General features: G+C 42.4%; 1 protein-coding gene across 4 annotated transcripts in view; it reads left to right on the top strand.

Moving 5' to 3' along the window:
• grk5l (G protein-coupled receptor kinase 5 like) overlaps nt 1-20,842 on the top strand; it is a 78,490-nt gene extending 57,648 nt beyond the window's left edge. For 2 of the 4 annotated variants that reach the window (XM_060931101.1, XM_060931103.1), the window contains exons 6-16: nt 6,071-6,163; nt 6,471-6,534; nt 7,283-7,423; nt 7,525-7,715; nt 8,111-8,148; nt 8,267-8,356; nt 10,505-10,713; nt 10,805-10,942; nt 12,065-12,202; nt 13,264-13,466; nt 13,617-20,842. In XM_060931101.1, the coding sequence (XP_060787084.1) occupies nt 6,071-6,163; nt 6,471-6,534; nt 7,283-7,423; nt 7,525-7,715; nt 8,111-8,148; nt 8,267-8,356; nt 10,505-10,713; nt 10,805-10,942; nt 12,065-12,202; nt 13,264-13,455 (1,294 nt within the window). In that variant the 3' untranslated portion in view covers nt 13,456-13,466; nt 13,617-20,842. Of the gene's footprint in view, nt 1-6,070; nt 6,164-6,470; nt 6,535-7,282; nt 7,424-7,524; nt 7,716-8,110; nt 8,149-8,266; nt 8,357-10,504; nt 10,714-10,804; nt 10,943-12,064; nt 12,203-12,538; nt 12,642-13,263; nt 13,467-13,616 lie in introns of those variants that run through there. The other 2 variants (XM_060931104.1, XM_060931102.1) reach the window with 2 other exon arrangements.
• Nucleotides 20,843-21,873: the final 1,031 nt, after the last annotated feature.

The following is a 21,873-nucleotide window of genomic DNA, read 5'->3' on the forward strand; positions in this document are numbered from 1 at the left end:
TAGGGTGTGTACTCAGGGTTCTGTACTCAGTGTGTTAGGATGTGTACTCAGGGTTCTGTACTCAGTGTGTTAGGATGTGTACTCAGGGTTCTGTACTCAGTGTGTTAGGGTGTGTACTCAGGGTTCTGTACTCAGTGTGTTAGGATGTGTACTCAGGGTTCTGTACTCAGTGTGTTAGGATGTGTACTCAGGGTTCTGTACTCAGTGTGTTAGGATGTGTACTCAGGGTTCTGTACTCAGTGTGTTAGGATGTGTACTCAGGGTTCTGTACTCAGTGTGTTAGGATGTGTACTCAGGGTTCTGTACTCAGTGTGTTAGGATGTGTACTCAGGGTTCTGTACTCAGTGTGTTAGGATGTGTACTCAGGGTTCTGTACTCAGTGTGTTAGGATGTGTACTCAGGGTTCTGTACTCAGTGTGTTAGGATGTGTACTCAGGGTTCTGTACTCAGTGTGTTAGGATGTGTACTCAGGGTTCTGTACTCAGTGTGTTAGGATGTGTACTCAGGGTTCTGTACTCAGTGTGTTAGGGTGTGTACTCAGGGTTCTGTACTCAGTGTGTTAGGGTGTGTACTCAGGGTTCTGTACTCAGTGTGTTAGGATGTGTACTCAGGGTTCTGTACTCAGTGTGTTAGGATGTGTACTCAGGGTTCTGTACTCAGTGTGTTAGGGTGTGTACTCAGGGTTCTGTACTCAGTGTGTTAGGGTGTGTACTCAGGGTTCTGTACTCAGTGTGTTAGGATGTGTACTCAGGGTTCTGTACTCAGTGTGTTAGGATGTGTACTCAGGGTTCTGTACTCAGTGTGTTAGGATGTGTACTCAGGGTTCTGTACTCAGTGTGTTAGGGTGTGTACTCAGGGTTCTGTACTCAGTGTGTTAGGGTGTGTACTCAGGGTTCTGTACTCAGTGTGTTAGGGTGTGTACTCAGGGTTCTGTACTCAGTGTGTTAGGGTGTGTACTCAGGGTTCTGTACTCAGTGTGTTAGGATGTGTACTCAGGGTTCTGTACTCAGTGTGTTAGGGTGTGTACTCAGGGTTCTGTACTCAGTGTGTTAGGATGTGTACTCAGGGTTCTGTACTCAGTGTGTTAGGATGTGTACTCAGGGTTCTGTACTCAGTGTGTTAGGATGTGTACTCAGGGTTCTGTACTCAGTGTGTTAGGGTGTGTACTCAGGGTTCTGTACTCAGTGTGTTAGGGTGTGTACTCAGGGTTCTGTACTCAGTGTGTTAGGGTGTGTACTCAGGGTTCTGTACTCAGTGTGTTAGGATGTGTACTCAGGGTTCTGTACTCAGTGTGTTAGGGTGTGTACTCAGGGTTCTGTACTCAGTGTGTTAGGGTGTGTACTCAGGGTTCTGTACTCACTGTGTTAGGATGTGTACTCAGGGTTCTGTACTCAGTGTGTTAGGGTGTGTACTCAGGGTTCTGTACTCAGTGTGTTAGGATGTGTACTCAGGGTTCTGTACTCAGTGTGTTAGGATGTGTACTCAGGGTTCTGTACTCAGTGTGTTAGGATGTGTACTCAGGGTTCTGTACTCAGTGTGTTAGGGTGTGTACTCAGGGTTCTGTACTCAGTGTGTTAGGATGTGTACTCAGGGTTCTGTACTCAGTGTGTTAGGGTGTGTACTCAGGGTTCTGTACTCAGTGTGTTAGGATGTGTACTCAGGGTTCTGTACTCAGTGTGTTAGGGTGTGTACTCAGGGTTCTGTACTCAGTGTGTTAGGGTGTGTACTCAGGGTTCTGTACTCAGTGTGTTAGGATGTGTACTCAGGGTTCTGTACTCAGTGTGTTAGGATGTGTACTCAGGGTTCTGTACTCAGTGTGTTAGGGTGTGTACTCAGGGTTCTGTACTCAGTGTGTTAGGATGTGTACTCAGGGTTCTGTACTCAGTGTGTTAGGGTGTGTACTCAGGGTTCTGTACTCAGTGTGTTAGGATGTGTACTCAGGGTTCTGTACTCAGTGTGTTAGGATGTGTACTCAGGGTTCTGTACTCAGTGTGTTAGGGTGTGTACTCAGGGTTCTGTACTCAGTGTGTTAGGATGTGTACTCAGGGTTCTGTACTCAGTGTGTTAGGGTGTGTACTCAGGGTTCTGTACTCAGTGTGTTAGGGTGTGTACTCAGGGTTCTGTACTCAGTGTGTTAGGATGTGTACTCAGGGTTCTGTACTCAGTGTGTTAGGGTGTGTACTCAGGGTTCTGTACTCAGTGTGTTAGGATGTGTACTCAGGGTTCTGTACTCAGTGTGTTAGGATGTGTACTCAGGGTTCTGTACTCAGTGTGTTAGGGTGTGTACTCAGGGTTCTGTACTCAGTGTGTTAGGGTGTGTACTCAGGGTTCTGTACTCAGTGTGTTAGGATGTGTACTCAGGGTTCTGTACTCAGTGTGTTAGGGTGTGTACTCAGGGTTCTGTACTCAGTGTGTTAGGGTGTGTACTCAGGGTTCTGTACTCAGTGTGTTAGGATGTGTACTCAGGGTTCTGTACTCAGTGTGTTAGGGTGTGTACTCAGGGTTCTGTACTCAGTGTGTTAGGATGTGTACTCAGGGTTCTGTACTCAGTGTGTTAGGATGTGTACTCAGGGTTCTGTACTCAGTGTGTTAGGGTGTGTACTCAGGGTTCTGTACTCAGTGTGTTAGGATGTGTACTCAGGGTTCTGTACTCAGTGTGTTAGGGTGTGTACTCAGGGTTCTGTACTCAGTGTGTTAGGATGTGTACTCAGGGTTCTGTACTCAGTGTGTTAGGATGTGTACTCAGGGTTCTGTACTCAGTGTGTTAGGGTGTGTACTCAGGGTTCTGTACTCAGTGTGTTAGGGTGTGTACTCAGGGTTCTGTACTCAGTGTGTTAGGATGTGTACTCAGGGTTCTGTACTCAGTGTGTTAGGATGTGTACTCAGGGTTCTGTACTCAGTGTGTTAGGATGTGTACTCAGGGTTCTGTACTCAGTGTGTTAGGGTGTGTACTCAGGGTTCTGTACTCAGTGTGTTAGGGTGTGTACTCAGGGTTCTGTACTCAGTGTGTTAGGATGTGTACTCAGGGTTCTGTACTCAGTGTGTTAGGATGTGTACTCAGGGTTCTGTACGCAGTGTGTTAGGATGTGTACTCAGGGTTCTGTACTCAGTGTGTTAGGATGTGTACTCAGGGTTCTGTACTCAGTGTGTTAGGGTGTGTACTCAGGGTTCTGTACTCAGTGTGTTAGGATGTGTACTCAGGGTTCTGTACTCAGTGTGTTAGGATGTGTACTCAGGGTTCTGTACTCAGTGTGTTAGGGTGTGTACTCAGGGTTCTGTACTCAGTGTGTTAGGGTGTGTACTCAGGGTTCTGTACTCAGTGTGTTAGGATGTTTACTCAGGGTTCTGTACTCAGTGTGTTAGGATGTGTACTCAGGGTTCTGTACTCAGTGTGTTAGGATGTGTACTCAGGGTTCTGTACTCAGTGTGTTAGGGTGTGTACTCAGGGTTCTGTACTCAGTGTGTTAGGGTGTGTACTCAGGGTTCTGTACTCAGTGTGTTAGGATGTGTACTCAGGGTTCTGTACTCAGTGTGTTAGGATGTTTACTCAGGGTTCTGTACTCAGTGTGTTAGGGTGTGTACTCAGGGTTCTGTACTCAGTGTGTTAGGGTGTGTACTCAGGGTTCTGTACTCAGTGTGTTAGGATGTGTACTCAGGGTTCTGTACTCAGTGTGTTAGGATGTGTACTCAGGGTTCTGTACTCAGTGTGTTAGGGTGTGTACTCAGGGTTCTGTACTCAGTGTGTTAGGGTGTGTACTCAGGGTTCTGTACTCAGTGTGTTAGGGTGTGTACTCAGGGTTCTGTACTCAGTGTGTTAGGATGTGTACTCAGGGTTCTGTACTCAGTGTGTTAGGGTGTGTACTCAGGGTTCTGTACTCAGTGTGTTAGGGTGTGTACTCAGGGTTCTGTACTCAGTGTGTTAGGGTGTGTACTCAGGGTTCTGTACTCAGTGTGTTAGGATGTGTACTCAGGGTTCTGTACTCAGTGTGTTAGGGTGTGTACTCAGGGTTCTGTACTCAGTGTGTTAGGATGTGTACTCAGGGTTCTGTACTCAGTGTGTTAGGATGTGTACTCAGGGTTCTGTACTCAGTGTGTTAGGGTGTGTACTCAGGGTTCTGTACTCAGTGTGTTAGGGTGTGTACTCAGGGTTCTGTACTCAGTGTGTTAGGATGTGTACTCAGGGTTCTGTACTCAGTGTGTTAGGGTGTGTACTCAGGGTTCTGTACTCAGTGTGTTAGGGTGTGTACTCAGGGTTCTGTACTCAGTGTGTTAGGATGTGTACTCAGGGTTCTGTACTCAGTGTGTTAGGGTGTGTACTCAGGGTTCTGTACTCAGTGTGTTAGGATGTGTACTCAGGGTTCTGTACTCAGTGTGTTAGGATGTGTACTCAGGGTTCTGTACTCAGTGTGTTAGGGTGTGTACTCAGGGTTCTGTACTCAGTGTGTTAGGATGTGTACTCAGGGTTCTGTACTCAGTGTGTTAGGGTGTGTACTCAGGGTTCTGTACTCAGTGTGTTAGGATGTGTACTCAGGGTTCTGTACTCAGTGTGTTAGGATGTGTACTCAGGGTTCTGTACTCAGTGTGTTAGGGTGTGTACTCAGGGTTCTGTACTCAGTGTGTTAGGGTGTGTACTCAGGGTTCTGTACTCAGTGTGTTAGGATGTGTACTCAGGGTTCTGTACTCAGTGTGTTAGGATGTGTACTCAGGGTTCTGTACTCAGTGTGTTAGGATGTGTACTCAGGGTTCTGTACTCAGTGTGTTAGGGTGTGTACTCAGGGTTCTGTACTCAGTGTGTTAGGGTGTGTACTCAGGGTTCTGTACTCAGTGTGTTAGGATGTGTACTCAGGGTTCTGTACTCAGTGTGTTAGGATGTGTACTCAGGGTTCTGTACGCAGTGTGTTAGGATGTGTACTCAGGGTTCTGTACTCAGTGTGTTAGGATGTGTACTCAGGGTTCTGTACTCAGTGTGTTAGGGTGTGTACTCAGGGTTCTGTACTCAGTGTGTTAGGATGTGTACTCAGGGTTCTGTACTCAGTGTGTTAGGATGTGTACTCAGGGTTCTGTACTCAGTGTGTTAGGGTGTGTACTCAGGGTTCTGTACTCAGTGTGTTAGGGTGTGTACTCAGGGTTCTGTACTCAGTGTGTTAGGATGTTTACTCAGGGTTCTGTACTCAGTGTGTTAGGATGTGTACTCAGGGTTCTGTACTCAGTGTGTTAGGATGTGTACTCAGGGTTCTGTACTCAGTGTGTTAGGGTGTGTACTCAGGGTTCTGTACTCAGTGTGTTAGGGTGTGTACTCAGGGTTCTGTACTCAGTGTGTTAGGATGTGTACTCAGGGTTCTGTACTCAGTGTGTTAGGATGTTTACTCAGGGTTCTGTACTCAGTGTGTTAGGGTGTGTACTCAGGGTTCTGTACTCAGTGTGTTAGGGTGTGTACTCAGGGTTCTGTACTCAGTGTGTTAGGATGTGTACTCAGGGTTCTGTACTCAGTGTGTTAGGATGTGTACTCAGGGTTCTGTACTCAGTGTGTTAGGGTGTGTACTCAGGGTTCTGTACTCAGTGTGTTAGGGTGTGTACTCAGGGTTCTGTACTCAGTGTGTTAGGGTGTGTACTCAGGGTTCTGTACTCAGTGTGTTAGGATGTGTACTCAGGGTTCTGTACTCAGTGTGTTAGGGTGTGTACTCAGGGTTCTGTACTCAGTGTGTTAGGGTGTGTACTCAGGGTTCTGTACTCAGTGTGTTAGGATGTGTACTCAGGGTTCTGTACTCAGTGTGTTAGGGTGTGTACTCAGGGTTCTGTACTCAGTGTGTTAGGGTGTGTACTCAGGGTTCTGTACTCAGTGTGTTAGGGTGTGTACTCAGGGTTCTGTACTCAGTGTGTTAGGATGTGTACTCAGGGTTCTGTACTCAGTGTGTTAGGATGTGTACTCAGGGTTCTGTACTCAGTGTGTTAGGGTGTGTACTCAGGGTTCTGTACTCAGTGTGTTAGGATGTGTACTCAGGGTTCTGTACTCAGTGTGTTAGGATGTGTACTCAGGGTTCTGTACTCAGGGATCTCCTGTGTGTTTTAGGGCTCTGCATGAGTACCTGAGTGGAGCTCCGTTCTCTGATTACCAGAATAGCATGTACTTCGACCGCTTCATCCAGTGGAAAATGCTGGAAAGGTTTGGGGCTGGACTTTATCTCTCTCTCTCTCTCTCTCTCTCTCTCTCTCTCTCTCTCTCGCATTCTTTCTCTTAAGGTCTGACTTTCTTTCCTTCCTTTTCTTTCTTGAATTTTTCCTGTCATTTTATCTCTTTCCTCTGTCCTTCCTGTATTTATTTCTATTTTCATTATTCTACAGATTGTGGTTTGTTTTAGGTTTATTAATTCTTCCATTCAATTAGTTTTTATTTTAAGTGTTTAAGCTGTGTATAATGTGTGTATTATTGTGTGTTAGTGAATAACGTGTGTGTGTGTGTGTGATTGCAGGCAGTCGGTTACTAAAGACACGTTTCGGCAGTACAGGGTGTTGGGGAAGGGCGGCTTTGGAGAGGTGAGGAACTGTGTGTGTGTGTTGTGTATGTTATTGACTGTGTGTTATTTTGGTGTGTGTGTGTGTGTGTACAGATGTGTGCATATGTGTACAAGTGTGTGTGTGTGTTTTTGTTTTTTGTTTTTTTATGGGGGTGTGCGTGTGTTGTATATGTTACCGACTGTGTGTTATTTTGGTGTGTGTGTTGTGTATATATACACAGGTGTCTGTGCGTGTCTGTGTGTGTGAGTATATGTGTGTGTGTATGTTACTGATTGTGTGTTATGTGTATATATGCAGGTGTGTGCATGTGTGTGTGTGTGCACATATACGTGTGTGTGTATGTTACTGATTGTGTGTTGTGTGTATATATGCAGGTGTGTGCGTGTGTGTGTTACTGATTGTGTGTTATGTGTATATATGCAGGTGTGTGCGTGTGTGTGTTACTGATTGTGTGTTGTGTGTATATATGCAGGTGTGTGCATGTGTGTGTGTGTGTGCACATATACGTGTGTGTGTATGTTACTGATTGTGTGTTGTGTGTATATATGCAGGTGTGTGCGTGTGTGTGTTACTGATTGTGTGTTGTGTGTATATATGCAGGTGTGTGTGTGTGTGTGTGTGCGCGTGTGTGTGTGTTACTGATTGTGTGTTATTTTGGTGTGTGTTGTGTATACAGGTGTGTGTGTATGTGTGTGTGTTGTATATGTTACTGACTGTGTGTTATTTTGGTGTGTGTGTGTGTGTGTGTGTGTGTGTGTGTATGCAGGTGTGTGCGTGTCAGGTGAGGGCCACAGGGAAGATGTACGCCTGTAAGAAGTTGGAGAAGAAGAGGATAAAGAAGAGGAAGGGCGAGTCCATGGCACTGAACGAGAAACAGATCCTGGAGAAAGTGAACAGCAGATTTGTGGTACGTTTCCTTTTCCCTCATTTTATTTCCTTTCCTTTGTTTTCTCTCTCTCTCTCTTTCTCTCTCTGTCTCTTGCTCTAACCCCACCCCTCGTGCTCCAGGTGAGTTTAGCGTACGCGTATGAAACCAAAGACGCTCTGTGTCTGGTGCTGACCATCATGAACGGAGGAGATCTGAAGTTCCACATCTACAACATGGGAACTCCGGGCTTCGAGAAGGAGCGCGTGCAGTTCTACGCTGCTGAGATCTGCTGCGGTCTCGAGCACCTGCACCGAGAGTCCATTGTCTACAGGTGAGCGTGCGCACACACACACACACACACACACACACACACACATACATAAACTGACCTGCAATCCAAAAACCCACTCAAAACAATCATCTAATCACACGAATCATCTAATCACACAAACATCATCATCCAATCAGATTACAAGTTCAAAATGAATCAGAAATCATCATCCAATCATTTGAAGGCTGTAGAAGTAAAAGTGAAAATCATCATCCAGTCACGTAAAAGAATGAAAACATCAGTGTCCAGTCACCCAAAAAATAACATCCAGCTGTATATGAAGTACGTGAAAATATAGTAATTCCATCCTGCTGCAGAAACTGTTTTTCACTCCTGTGTGTGTGTGTGTGTGTGTGTGTGTGTGTGTGTGTGTGTGTGTGTGTTTCTCTCATCAGGGATCTAAAACCAGAGAACATCCTGTTAGATGATAACGGTAAGTAGTTGTGTTACTATCACAGATACAGGTGTGTGTGTGTGTGTGTGTGTTTCTCATCCGTGTGTGTGTGTGTGTGTGTGTGTGTGTGTGTGTGTGTGTGTGTGTGTGTGTGTAGGCCACATCCGGATCTCAGACCTGGGGTTGGCCATCAAAGTGCCTGATGGTGAGGCAATAAGGGGCCGAGTCGGTACTGTGGGCTACATGGGTACGTCATCATCTAACATTTAATTACATACTGTTCTCCATGCTTCCTGTTCTCTCTCTCTCTCTCACACACACACACACACACACACACACACACACACACTACAGCACCATGTGGATTTCAATTAATTGGATCAATTGATTCCCAACACTCTGAATCTGGATCAATTGACTCTGATTCAGATTCAGAGTTTTAGGAATCAAGTGAGCACTTAAAGGAGATACACAGAACCTTTATTTTTATTCCCAATTTATGCTGCATAATTGGGAATAAAAAATATATATTTTTGAGAGTTAAAATCGACCGCAAAGTTGGCATTGGAGCCGCCCCACCGAGCCAGCCAGCCCCGAGTGAGTGACGTCACAGCGATAACCGGTTTTAAAGCCGAGGCCTTTTACAGCTATAGACCAAAGCCAGACTCGGCAGGCGAGAGTGGTTGCAGTGGCCTCTTCGTTCAGATTCTTTGGATTCCTCAGACAGTAGTACATCTGACTGCGATAGTCCTGAAATTGGAGTGTGTGTACATGCTACTGCTATACACGTAGAACCGTATCAGTTCGAACTGTTGGAAAGTGAATCCGATAGTAACACGTCGGTCACGGAGGCCCCCACCTTACAAAATAAAGCCAGAGAACAAAGCTGTCGAGAGAATTGGATGGAATTGAACTGACAGTCTCATGTGACCCTCATTAAAACAGGATGGGTGTTATAACTTATGCAACATATTGTACATGCATACATTTTCACTGATAAAACGTAAAAGGCTCATTAAATAATCAGATGAACTGAGACAATCCCATTCTGAAGCAAATTAAATAATCTTATACCACTAACTTAAACACACAATACAAGTTACATGTTACAAGTTACATCTAAATGCAGGTAAACAACGAGTGTTGTTGTTGTTGTGATGTGTCCAAATGAGAGTCGCATCTTACCCGTCTGTGTTCTTGAAGGCTGAGCTTGTGGCCGATTGTTTTGAAACAATCTGACTTTCAGTTCTTCAATCAGTCGCTTCTTCCACAAAAGGGCGAGATATTGCTGCTGAGGCAAACGTATCCAGTGGAGAAATCTGACGACTGGCCCACTCATTCTCCATTTTCTCCATACTGAGTACTCCGCCATTACTGCTCGGCTCACGCTCTGGGAGAACTGGTGTAACTGAACTTACTTTTCTTTTCTTGAAGTTTTCTTTTCCTTTAATTGTTGGTACTCCACCCTCTTTCAATACGGGCTTATAGTCAACACTCCTCAACAGATCAGAGGTTTCGTACAAGTCATCAGTAAAATGTGCCTGTGAATTTCTCACAAAACGCATCCAAATCTTTGCAGTTTGAACATTCTTGGGCCATGAATGCAATGTAAATCCACCTTCTGTCGTGTTGCTGCACCAACCAGCAACAGATCTGCGTGGCATGGCGATAAATGAGCTCAAAATGGAGGCTCGGCGTTGCAGTCAGCTCTGTGTTTTAGTATAGTGGAAATGGTGATGAGACTGATAGACTTCCTCCGGTGATGTCACAGATGTCAAAGTCATTCACTCAGACCGCTACCTATATGAATCATTTTAATCGTAAAAATTACTGTATTAGATTTATTGTTAACGCTTAAAACTATTCCTTTGCCATTCTTGAGGTCTCAAGGCATTTATAAACGAAAGCAAGGCCATGGCTCTGCGTATCTGCTTTAATGTCCCACTCATTCTATACAACATGGAGTCAACACTGATTAAGATTCAGAGTCAGGAGAATCACTTGTGCTGGATCTGTATCAGACGACTCAGCTGATTCCCAACACTCCGAATCTGAATCAGTTGACTCTGATTTAAATTTATAGTGCTGGGAATCAACTGAACAGTAAGCGTTGTTAAGTTCCACACGTTCTACACAGTTCTGGAGTTGAGTCTGGTTAAGATTCAGGGTTCTGGGAATCGACTGTGTTGAATCTGTATAAGAGTCAACTCATTTGATTCTCAGCACTATGAATCTGAATCAGAGTCGACTCAAATGTGTATGGGATCAAAGTGCAAAAATAAGTGAACAGAAATAAGTGTAACAGTAGTCAGAACCATAACTAACCACACACACACACACACACACACACACACACACACACACGATGGCTGACAGTTTGCTGATGGATCCGCAGCTCCGGAGGTGATCAATAATGAGCGCTACAGCATGAGTCCTGATTGGTGGGGTCTGGGTTGTCTGATCTACGAGATGACAGCGGGCCGCTCGCCCTTCCGTGCCCGCAAAGAACGCGTGAAGAGGGAGGAGGTGGAGAAACGAGTGCAGGAGGAGGAGGAGGAGTACAGCGACAAGTTTACAGAAGACACCAAAGCCATCTGCAGGATGGTGAGAACGCACACATATAAAACACAGTGTGTCACAACTGATGTTCAGGAGTCTGTTGCTAGTGTGTGTGTGTGTGTGTGTGTGTGCGCAGCTTTTAGCCAAAGACCCTAAGCAGAGGCTAGGCTGTAAGACAGAGGGCGCAGTGGAGGTCAAAGCTCATCCCTTCTTCAAGAACATCAACTTTAAGAGACTGGAGGCTGGAATTCTGGAACCTTCCTTTGTGCCTGATGTGAGTCACGTGTCAAGATCACATGTTTATAGACTTTTTCATGTGCTGTCGTGAATGTTGAATTCCTCCACACGTCTGATGTCCTGTTTGAGTCGAATTGTAATTCTTCATTCATCCTGACTCTTGAGTCTGATTCACATCGCATATGAACCTGATTCCGACTCAGAGCCTGATCCTGATTCTCACTCGCCACATTCTGACTTCAAGTCTGATTTTGAATTCCCTTTGCCAAATTCTGACCGAGTTTGATTCGGATTCGACTCGGTAGATTCTGAGTCTGATTTTGACTCCACGTGATTCATTTCTGACTCTGAGTCTGATTTGATTCCTAAACCAAATTTACACTGCGATTTGCTTCAGATACTTTTAGACCAAATTCTGATTCATTGTCACCAGATTCTACCTCTGAATTCACATTTGACCACAGTTTGACTCTGAGTCTAATTATTTCTGGTCAAATTCTACCACTGAGTCAGATTGCCTAAATATTGACTCTGAATCTGATTCTCCTCAACCAAAGTCTGATTCAGCTTGGGGTTTTGTTGGGGAAATTCTGTGTCTGACTCTAAATCTACTTGGCCACAATCTGACTTTGGTTCTGATTTATCTTGACTCGACTCTGATTCTTTTTCTGAACTTTATTAGACTCTGTCCTACATGTTCAGTGTATTATAGTGATGGAATAAATTTGAATCTTTTCCCCCCTATATTTGGTTTTCTCTCTCTCTGTATCTATCTCTCTGTATCTCTCTCTCTGTGTCTCGCTCTCTGTGTCTCGCTCTCTGTGTCTCTCTGTATCTCTGTCTCTCTCTCTCTGTATATCTGTCTCTCTCTGTATCTCTCTCTGTCTCTCTCTGTCTCTCTCTCTCTCTCTCTGTATGTCTCTCTCTGTCTCTCTCTCTCTGTATCTCTCTGTATCTGTCTCTCTCTGTATCTGTCTCTCTCTGTATCTCTGTCTCTCTCTGTCTCTTTCTCTCTGTATCTGTCTCTCTATCTCTCTCTCTCTGTGTATCTGTCTCTCTCTCTGTATCTCTTTCTATCTGTCTCTCTCTGTCTCTTTCTCTCTGTATCTGTCTCTCTCTGTCTCTTTCTCTCTGTATCTGTCTCTCTCTCTCTCTCCAGCCGAGAGCGGTGTACTGTAAGGACGTGTTGGACATTGAGCAGTTTTCCACTGTTAAAGGAGTCAATCTGGACCAAACAGATAACGATTTCTACTCCAAGTTCGCCACTGGCAGCGTCTCGATACCATGGCAGAATGAGGTGTGCGTTGTTTGTTTGTTTGTTTTGTATTGCATTAATACAGTCTATAGTAAACTTTTCCTGGTTGTCGGTAGCTAAATCCCACATGTCTATTGGACATGTAACGCATGACTCCTTAACATCATTTTATATTTTTTGTTTTGTTTTGTTTTAAAATAGGCGTGTTGTGTTTACCTTTCCCCTAAAAACTCCTCTTACAGGTGAATCATGTGCCTGTGATATAATACACCTCACTTGTGATATTTTTCCTCATCTTAAATCCCACCTCCTGCATTCTGATTGGCTAGTAGCGTTTACTCACAAGCAGTCTGACGCCAGTCATTCATGTCACCATAGAAACCACAGCAACACAATGGAGCAGTGATGGAGACGTCTCCAACAGCAGGGTTATGAAGAGATCATTCTCCGTCTTCTCCTTGAGTACACAAGCAGTAGAGCTGTAAATAATAATAATAATAATAATAATAACAATTAAAAAAAAAATTTTACATATTAAAATATTAGCTACTTTATTTTTATCATTATATTTATTGTTAAAAATTTAATATTGATTTATATTTTTTCTTATTCTAGTATATTATGTCCATTTGAATATTTTATACTTTTATATCTCATTGTTGTAATTTTATATAGATTTTTCAGATATTATTTTAATAGAACATAAACATTTCCTGATCGTATTTTTTGAACATTTATTTTTAGAAGATAGATTAATTCCATATACTACTTATTGTAATGTACTGAATTTTTTAAAATTATATTTTATTACATATTGTTGAGTGTATATAAATGATTTTATATGTATATATGTGAGTATATAAAATATTATTTTAGTACATTATAAATGTAAACATTTTATGTATTTACATAGTCACATTGTTTTATTTAATGAATTTAATAAATATTTAATTCATTTTTCATATTTTATGAATAATTGGTTTTAGAAATGATCAGTTATCATTATCGTAATTACACTGTAAAGAATTATATCTACACAGAGTCTCTATAAACTTTGTAACTCTTTAACACACGCTCGTTAATTCTTTCTCCTCTCGTTGCAGATGATTGAGACGGAGTGTTTTAGTGACCTTAATGTGTTCGGGCCCCAGGGGACGCGATCCCCGGACCTGGACTGGGCTCAGCCACCCGAGGCTCCGCGCCGCAGCCTGCTGGACCGCCTCTTCAGGAGGAACCTGAGGATCTCCTCGTCCTCCTCACACACAGAGGAGCCAGCCCGAGAACACAACAGCTAACTTCAGACCAGGTTCTGCAAACAAACACACACACACGGCTGTGTATATACAGTAGGTCTCCATATTAACGCTGTCTATAAATAATGACATCATCATCATCATCATCATCCTACACACACAGAGAATCATCTTCTCATCTTCTCCTCTGTTCTTCTCTTCAGCATCCAGAGGCAACCGTCGCTCGCAGCCGAGTCTCGTCTTCCAGCGTCAACTCTGCGTTGACTCCGTGTCAAACTCCGCCCCCTAGTGGACCGACGTCTGCGGGACTACAGGGAACCAGAACGAGTGATGAATATAAAGAGAAAGAGAAAGACTTACGGAAAAGAGGACGGGGTTTTTTTGCCCTTGAATTTGCCAATGCTTTCCCGCTGGAGGGCAGGAGACGAAGCGACTCAGCTTTGGAGACGATAAAGACGTTTCTTTCTATTTTTTTGTCTTTTTTTTAACAAAAAAGGAGAACTTTTAGCCCTCACCTCATGCTCCCTCAGGATTGCTGGACCAGAATTTAAAAATTAAATAAAAAAACAAAAAGAGCCACTGACAATGATGGAATATTAAACTCTTTATTATTCAGGGGATTTTACCGAGGCCTCCACAGGGAAGGGGACGTGGAGATGACGAGGGCTTTTACCCTTCGCTTGAGGAGGGAACAGCTAACGGAGCGGACTGAAGAGACTCTACACACACTCGACACACACAGGCCTTCAATCATTCACACTCTCTCGCTCTTTCCTTCTCCTCCGTCCCTCTATCAATCCACACTCGACGACACGACGCGACACACGAACCTCCACATTGCCTTGCGTTTTTACACTCAGGCCAAAGATACGACACGTACTTAAAAATTCGGTTGCTGACATTTTTGTTTAAGGTTAGGCCTAAAATAGCACAACTCGGACACGCTAGTCACTATTTTTTTACTCTTTCACGTTTGTCTATCCATAAAAGGGACGCTTTATCAAAAAAAAAAGAGAGAGAGAATTTTTCTCAGAAATCCTGTCTTATCTTAGCTTGCTAGCTTACATGGCAAGTTTAAAATTACAAACATTTTTGACTATGCCTTAAAAATCCTCTCTGAAATCCTGTCAGTTTAGCTCATGTTAACTAGCAAAATTACATTCATACCCCATCAAAAATCCTGTCAGGTTTGGTCATGTTAGCGGGCTAGCCTGTATTAACAATACAGATGAAGAAGCTATCTGGTTAGCATTAGTAGTTTAGATGGTAAAAATACTGCTATGTTAATATATGTTAGCTAGATCGCATTAGGTTAGTAATGTTTCACAAATACAACTCAAAATTCCTCTCAGAAATCCTGGTTAGTGCGTGCTACCTAGCTGGCTAGCGTTGTTGTAGAAGATTCTCCACTTTTATACATATAACTTTACAAGTCCTGCCAAAAATCCTGTCAGGTTAGCTCATTTTAGCTAGCTAGTTAGTGCTGACAGTTAAGATGAACTTTTATTAGTCTCTCAGAAATCCTGTCACGTTAGCTTGTGTTAGCCAGCTAGGATTTGTAGTGAAGATTGTGAACTCGTTTAAGTATTGTTCTCAGAACCCTTGAGAAGTTAGCTTAATTTAGCTAGCTAGTCCGTGTTGTTAGTGAAGATTATGAACATGTGTAAATATGATTTAAGAAAAATCCTGTCAGGTCTGCTCATCTAAGCTAGCTAGCATTAATAATCAAGATATTAAACATTTTCCAGAAATCCTACCATGTTAGCATTTAGCATTATTAATGTTTCACATTAATATTATTGTTTGGGGGTTTTTTTTAGATGAAGCGTCCCTTTAAAGAAAAAAACCACATCTATAACATTTGGCAGCTGTATACGTTTAAGGACGGAGTTCATCCCTCACTATCCACTTGTATGATAATGCTAACACTCACTTCCTGTGTGCGATATCAAGGAAACTAGCCAAATATTGAGACAGAAAAATGGCTTTTCAAACCAGCAGATACACAGACTGACAGCACAACAGCCAATCAGGGAGCTTCACTTCATCCATGTCATCTCATATTTCCACCCTTTAAACGTTTAAGAATCAGTTTTAAAACTCTGAAGTGGTGATTAGCCACCTGTTGCTAATCAGTCGTCCTCATGTTCTCTACGCTGCCTAGTTAGTGTTAATACGGCTAACCCTGCGTTCACACAGCAGCCACGTGTTCACCTCGCGTTGCCCAAATCGCTAGAAGTTGGTCTCTCGTAGGCATTAATAACTCTGGTTGCCATGGTAACCTTGCTCGCACCTAGATAATATAGCATTTGCCTTCATGTTCTTAGAAATGTAGTAGTTGGCTGCATTGCACAATCAGTGTGACTAATATTTACAAAATTATTAAAAGATATATACAAAAAATATATTTACGTGAACAAAAAGATCACAATTAACGAACAATTTTGCTAGCAAAGCACATTCACGCAGCTTCATTTCAAAAATATTTATTCAAACATCATTTTTTTTAAACGTTTTGTATGTTCCGTGACAGAAAAATAATCCCCTGTGCCTCGTTTCTATTGGCTGACGCTTTTCTTCTCATTTTCATCTTTACATTCTGTCAGAACTATCTTAAATAATAATTCTCGACCTTAAGGCTGCACATAAACGTCTGTTAAAGACGCATTTACAAGAAGGAGCTTTGGAAACCATTGAGATACTCGAGTTTCCAATTTTTGCTCAGTTTCGTCAAATACAGTAATTAGTTTTCTAAATTCATAACTCAACTGCGTCGCTAAACACTGTTAACGAATGTACATAGTTGGGATTTGTTTAAGCTAGCTAACGTTAATGGTGCACTCGCATGACTTCGTAATTACAAACTTTGCAACTTTTGAAGCATTTGTCATGTCCTTTAGCTCCACCCACTCCTCTTTGCCAATCGTCTCTCCAAACGACCAAGTCTCGCTGCTGGTGTGAACGCAGGGTAACAAAGGATAACGAAGAAATGCTGTACGTGCCAAAACCTGCTGGCCAAATGGTGAAGAAAACCAGTTGATGGCTTTCTTTGTTGTATGTTTTGTTTTTGTTTTTTTAATCCATCAACAGTCAGAGAAGTCACAGTGGAATTTGAAAGGAGATGCTGATGGTTCTCAAAGAGTATTGATTATTTGTAAGTCGAAGCAAACAGACTTGTGTTACGGACGGTAAAGTACAGTGCGTCACATCGTATTGCATGATATGATGTTACATCATCATCAGATATTCATCTCCACTCCACTCATCTCCAGAACGTTGCCAAACGTGACGTTAACGAACGCAGCTCTCCTTCCAGTCTTGGCAGTTTTTCCAAACCCAAGACGTATCCACCGTACTGTTTACACTCAGTAAAGCAGGTTCACCTTAAACCAACATACCTCAACACACCACTTCACTCATCTACTTTCCACATCATAACAGTTCTTCTTCACCACCTCGTGTCGTTGAGACACTCCACGTCAAATTTCATGGATTTTGTCCGAATGTCAAACTAGACGGAGTGTTTGAGTGCTTTTGAGCATTATTATTAAAGCGAAAAGGAACGATAAACAGTTCAAGTACCATATAAAGAACGGGCATTTGCGACGTATTACTGAACTGATCAGTCATTATAGCCATGGTGTGATTTGGAAAGGTTACTTTGGCTCAAACGTCAAGAATTTGAATGGCCAAGTGTAAAGTCAAAGCATGCAGTTCATTTCTTTAGTGAATCAGATTATACTTTCAGGACAAAACAATTTCAAAATGGAGTGCCTGAAATCAAACTGTGCCAAGTTTGTTCTTGATAAACATGTCTAGGTTTGTCAAAGTACTGATAAAAGTGCTGGTTGTCTGATATTCCGCAATATTTTTAACAGACTCTCAGAATATCCCAGCTCGTCTAGCTAGCGGCGGCCAGATTAACCATCACTGACAATGCTAACCTAGCTAAAGTCCTATTGGGAAGGTTAATTATTTTGGGCAAATTTGACGGAGTGTCCTTTTTAAACAAGGCAAGTTCACATATTTTAGTGTGTGAAAAGCAAAACGTAATTTAACAAACAAATTTTATGCTAATCTCCTAAGAGTTCATTGTGACATGGAAGGTTAACATAGGCACATGCCTGCTGAGGATTTGTGTATTATTAGTGCGATAAACCTAGATGTTTATAATAAACATTAACAGGGAATTGTTGTGATTTCAGTAAAACATTTCGGGTCCAGTGTGTTTTTTTGTTTTCTCGAATCATTCGTATACAGATATTCCTTTATAATAACTGTATAGGGACAGAGAGCCAGTTCTCGTCAGATAAGCTAGATATTTCCAACTGCATTTCTTATAAGTACCATTTAGTAGACATGAACATTTCTCGAGTCATGCTGCGGGGTGTGTGTGTGTGTGTGTGTGTGTGTGTGTGCGGAGGGGAAGATGTGTGCGAGAGCCGAGTGGCCGGTGCGAGTGTGTACAGGATTGTGTCACGTAGCTGTGAGTAATGGTGAGAATCTGTGTTGTGCCACAATCAGGGTTAGGTTGTGAGATGGTAGCTGTTTTAGTGTTTTTTTTGGTTTGTTTTTTTAAGAATATATGAATCTCTTCTCTCCCAGGAGGCAGGTCTGGAGTTTAACAGGGAAATCGGAACTACTCGGGATGTTTTTTTTTTTTTTTTAATTTGCCGTTACTGCCTTGTGTTGTGTAGGCCTATTAGTACGTAGTGATGGAGCTTCGTGATTCACTGCAGTCATTTGATTCTTTCAAACGACTCATTGAACTGAATCAAGTTCAAGCTTTAGGATTCTTATTTTGCAGATTGTGCAATTTATAATGACAATCAGTATTCTTGTGTAAAAATGTCTTGTCTAAAGAATAGACTTGCATTACTAGAAAGAACGTTATCGCTAAGTTATCTTCAAAGAACAAATCGGAACATAGAACTCTTACCAGCTGGCAACTGCATCTGAGATAACTGATAAAAATAGAAAGAAAAAAGATTATCGCGGGAACAATGCATTTAGTTATGCTGACTGACGTTGATTACTCATCTAGCTAGTTACAATCACCACAAGAATTTTTGCTAGCTAGCTAACTCGGCTATCTGGAACCTTTTCCTGAGGAACACACATCCATGAGCTCATTAGGCTGAACTCAAGTTAATACCCACTCACCGGCCACTTTAGTAGGAACTTCTTGTTGATTGTAAGATCCCTGCTCTTGGCTGCAGGAGTGGAACCCAATGTGTTTTTCTGTTCTGCTGTTGCATGCTGAGATGCTTTTCTGCTCACCACGGTTGTAAAGAGTGATTATATGAGTTACTCTATCCTTCCTGGCAGCTTGAACTGCTCACTCTGTCCGTTTTCTGATCTCTGACCCTCTCTTATCAACAAGGCGTTTGTTTCCACCCACAGAACTGTCGCTCACTCACTCGATGTTTGTTTTTTTGTTTTTCGCCCCATCCTGTGTAAACTCTAGAGACTGCTGTGTGTGAAAACCCCAGGAGGAGATCAGCAGCTTCTGAAATACTCAAACCTCATATTCATCTGGCTCAAACCAACACCCGTACCACAGCGAAAGAAAGTCACACTGTGAGATCACAGTGTTTCCCGTTCTGATGTTTGAACATTGTGAACATTAACTGAAGCTCTTGATTTGTATCTGCGGGATTTTATGCATCGAGGGATCGGCTGATTAGAGAACTGCAGAAAACAGCGGGTGGATGTAGGGGTGTTCCTAATAAAGTGGCCGGTGAATGTAGTTGAGCATGTTACACAGTTTTCAATTCTATAATTGTTACTAAACGGCTAAGAAATGGATAATACAAGCGGTAAATTGTTAGCTAGCCAAGCTCCATTGATGTGGACACTAAGACAGGAGCTTGCTGCTAGCTGGCTAATTCTCCTAAGCAAGATCAAAGTTAGCTAGCAAGCTAAATTTACCGCAGGAAATTACAGCTAGCTGTGTAATTTAGCTAATCTTGAGCTTCCTAACGGCGGAAACCAGAACAAAGTTCCACATTATGCTCTGACCGGACCAAATAAGTACAAGCAGTGCTAAAGAGCTCCTGTTCTAAACACAGATCCTGATTTTGCTCAGTAAGAGGGTCAACATGGGCGATATGCGATTAAGCGATATGTGATTAGCCATTAGAAATCTTGATTACATGACAAAACCACAATAGTTTGCTGAATGTTCTAGCAAACCTGGCTGGCTAGTTAACGTCAGGCAAGGTAACATTGTCCATTCTGTTTCACATGATTTGAATTGATTCACCTGATTCACTTAAATGAGTCATTTGAAGAGAATGAATCCTTTTTGCGAATGGCCCATTATTCTTGTTAGCTGGAAGGAAGAGTTTAGCATTCGTAGATGCAGTACCGTACATCGTGATTGGTTAAGACTGATTAGGCTGTCGTATTCGATGTTGCTGTATTTCCGTAAAGTGTTTCCATCCTGATTTATTAACCGTTCGTGACATTTCATAGTGAGGGCCTGATGACGACAGAACAAGGTTGATTTTATTTGCTAATATGTCATTCCCCCGTGTCTTATTTGGAGCATGAATTTCTATTTCAGTGCATTAACATTACACATATACACTCGATGTATTATAATATGAGTAATGTATGTTTTCCATATGCGATATGACAAACGATTTGTTGTGTGACTGGGCATGTGCCGTTAATTTATTAAACTGTGATCGATCCGGACGGAGGCTTCCTGTGAAGGCAATGGTGTATGTACTCTCACGCTAGCAACCTTGGCTACACAATGTAAAAAGCGAGCAACTTGACATTTAGTTTTAATTACACAATAAAGTAGTGTAGCTAGCGTTAGCTAGCTTATTAGTGAACCTGACATAAATGTGTACAATTTGGAAAGGTAAGCCTGAGTTTGCTGTGTTAGAAAAATGCATTTAAAATCATAGTGGACAAATTTGTGACAAATGTTAGCTAGTTTTGATGATAATGAAACATTACGATTATCGGCACATGCCTAGCGGTGACATAGCTAATATGCTGCATTAAAGGGACATTGCCTTCTTTTTAAACAATGACCAAACGATAAAAAAGGGAACCAGAAGCGGGATTTTTACCCGTCGTCCCTCAACATGATAAAAAGGGGGTTTTTTGGGTTTTTTTACATTTAAACCGCAGGAGACGACGGGATTCGTGGTTCTCGTTTCTCATTTCTCATTGCAAGAGTCAAATCCAAACGAAGTGCCTCCTTTTTAGCCGTGCAGTCCGGGTAGTGCCCATGTCAAGGTTTGCACTTTGTGTGTCACTTCTGTCCACTGTCTGTGTGCGCGACCCACACACACACGCACACACACAAATACGCACATGTGATTTGAAGAAAGAGGTGTCATACTACGCTGATTGCATGTGAAGCCGAACCTGTCAAAGTCCTTCTGAATAAAACCTGTGCTGGCCTGAACATGACTCTGTGACTTCTTTTGCATACTTAATCTGACTTTTTTTTTTTACATCATCACTTATAATTTAGCACTCAAACTAACTCACAACCTTCACACTGGAACTTCAAACTGTCTTATAGTATAGCGTAGTTTACCTTTTTAACCAGTACCATTCAGAGCATTTACAACCCCGATTCAAAAAAAGTTGGGACAAAGTACAAATTATAAATAAAAATGGAATGCAATAATTTACAAATCTCAAAAACTGATATTGTATTCACAATAGAACATAGACAACATATCAAATGTTGAAAGTGAGACATTTTGAAATTTCATGCCAAATATTGGCTCATTTGAAATTTCATGACAGCAACACATCTCAAAAAAGTTGGGACAGGGGCAATAAGAGGATGGAAAAGTTAAAGATACAAAAAAGGAACAGCTGGAGGACCAAATTGCAACTCATTAGGTCAATTGGCAATAGGTCATTAACATGACTGGGTATAAAAAGAGCATCTTGGAGTGGCAGCGGCTCTCAGAAGTAAAGATGGGAAGAGGATCACCAATCCCCCTAATTCTGCGCCGACAAATAGTGGAGCAATATCAGAAAGGAGTTCGACAGTGTAAAATTGCAAAGAGTTTGAACATATCATCATCTACAGTGCATAATATCATCAAAAGATTCAGAGAATCTGGAAGAATCTCTGTGCGTAAGGGTCAAGGCCGGAAAACCATACTGGGTGCCCGTGATCTTCGGGCCCTTAGACGGCACTGCATCACATACAGGCATGCTTCTGTATTGGAAATCACAAAATGGGCTCAGGAATATTTCCAGAGAACATTATTTGTGAACACAATTCACCGTGCCATCCGCCGCTGCCAGCTAAAACTCTATAGTTCAAAGAAGAAGCCGTATCTAAACACGATCCAGAAGCGCAGACGTCTTCTCTGGGCCAAGGCTCATTTAAAATGGACTGTGGCAAAGTGGAAAACTGTTCTGTGGTCAGACGAATCAAAATTTGAAGTTCTTTATGGAAATCAGGGACGCCGT

The sequence above is a fragment of the Neoarius graeffei genome, chromosome 10 (genome assembly GCF_027579695.1).
Source record: "Neoarius graeffei isolate fNeoGra1 chromosome 10, fNeoGra1.pri, whole genome shotgun sequence".
Lineage (NCBI taxonomy): Eukaryota > Metazoa > Chordata > Actinopteri > Siluriformes > Ariidae > Neoarius > Neoarius graeffei.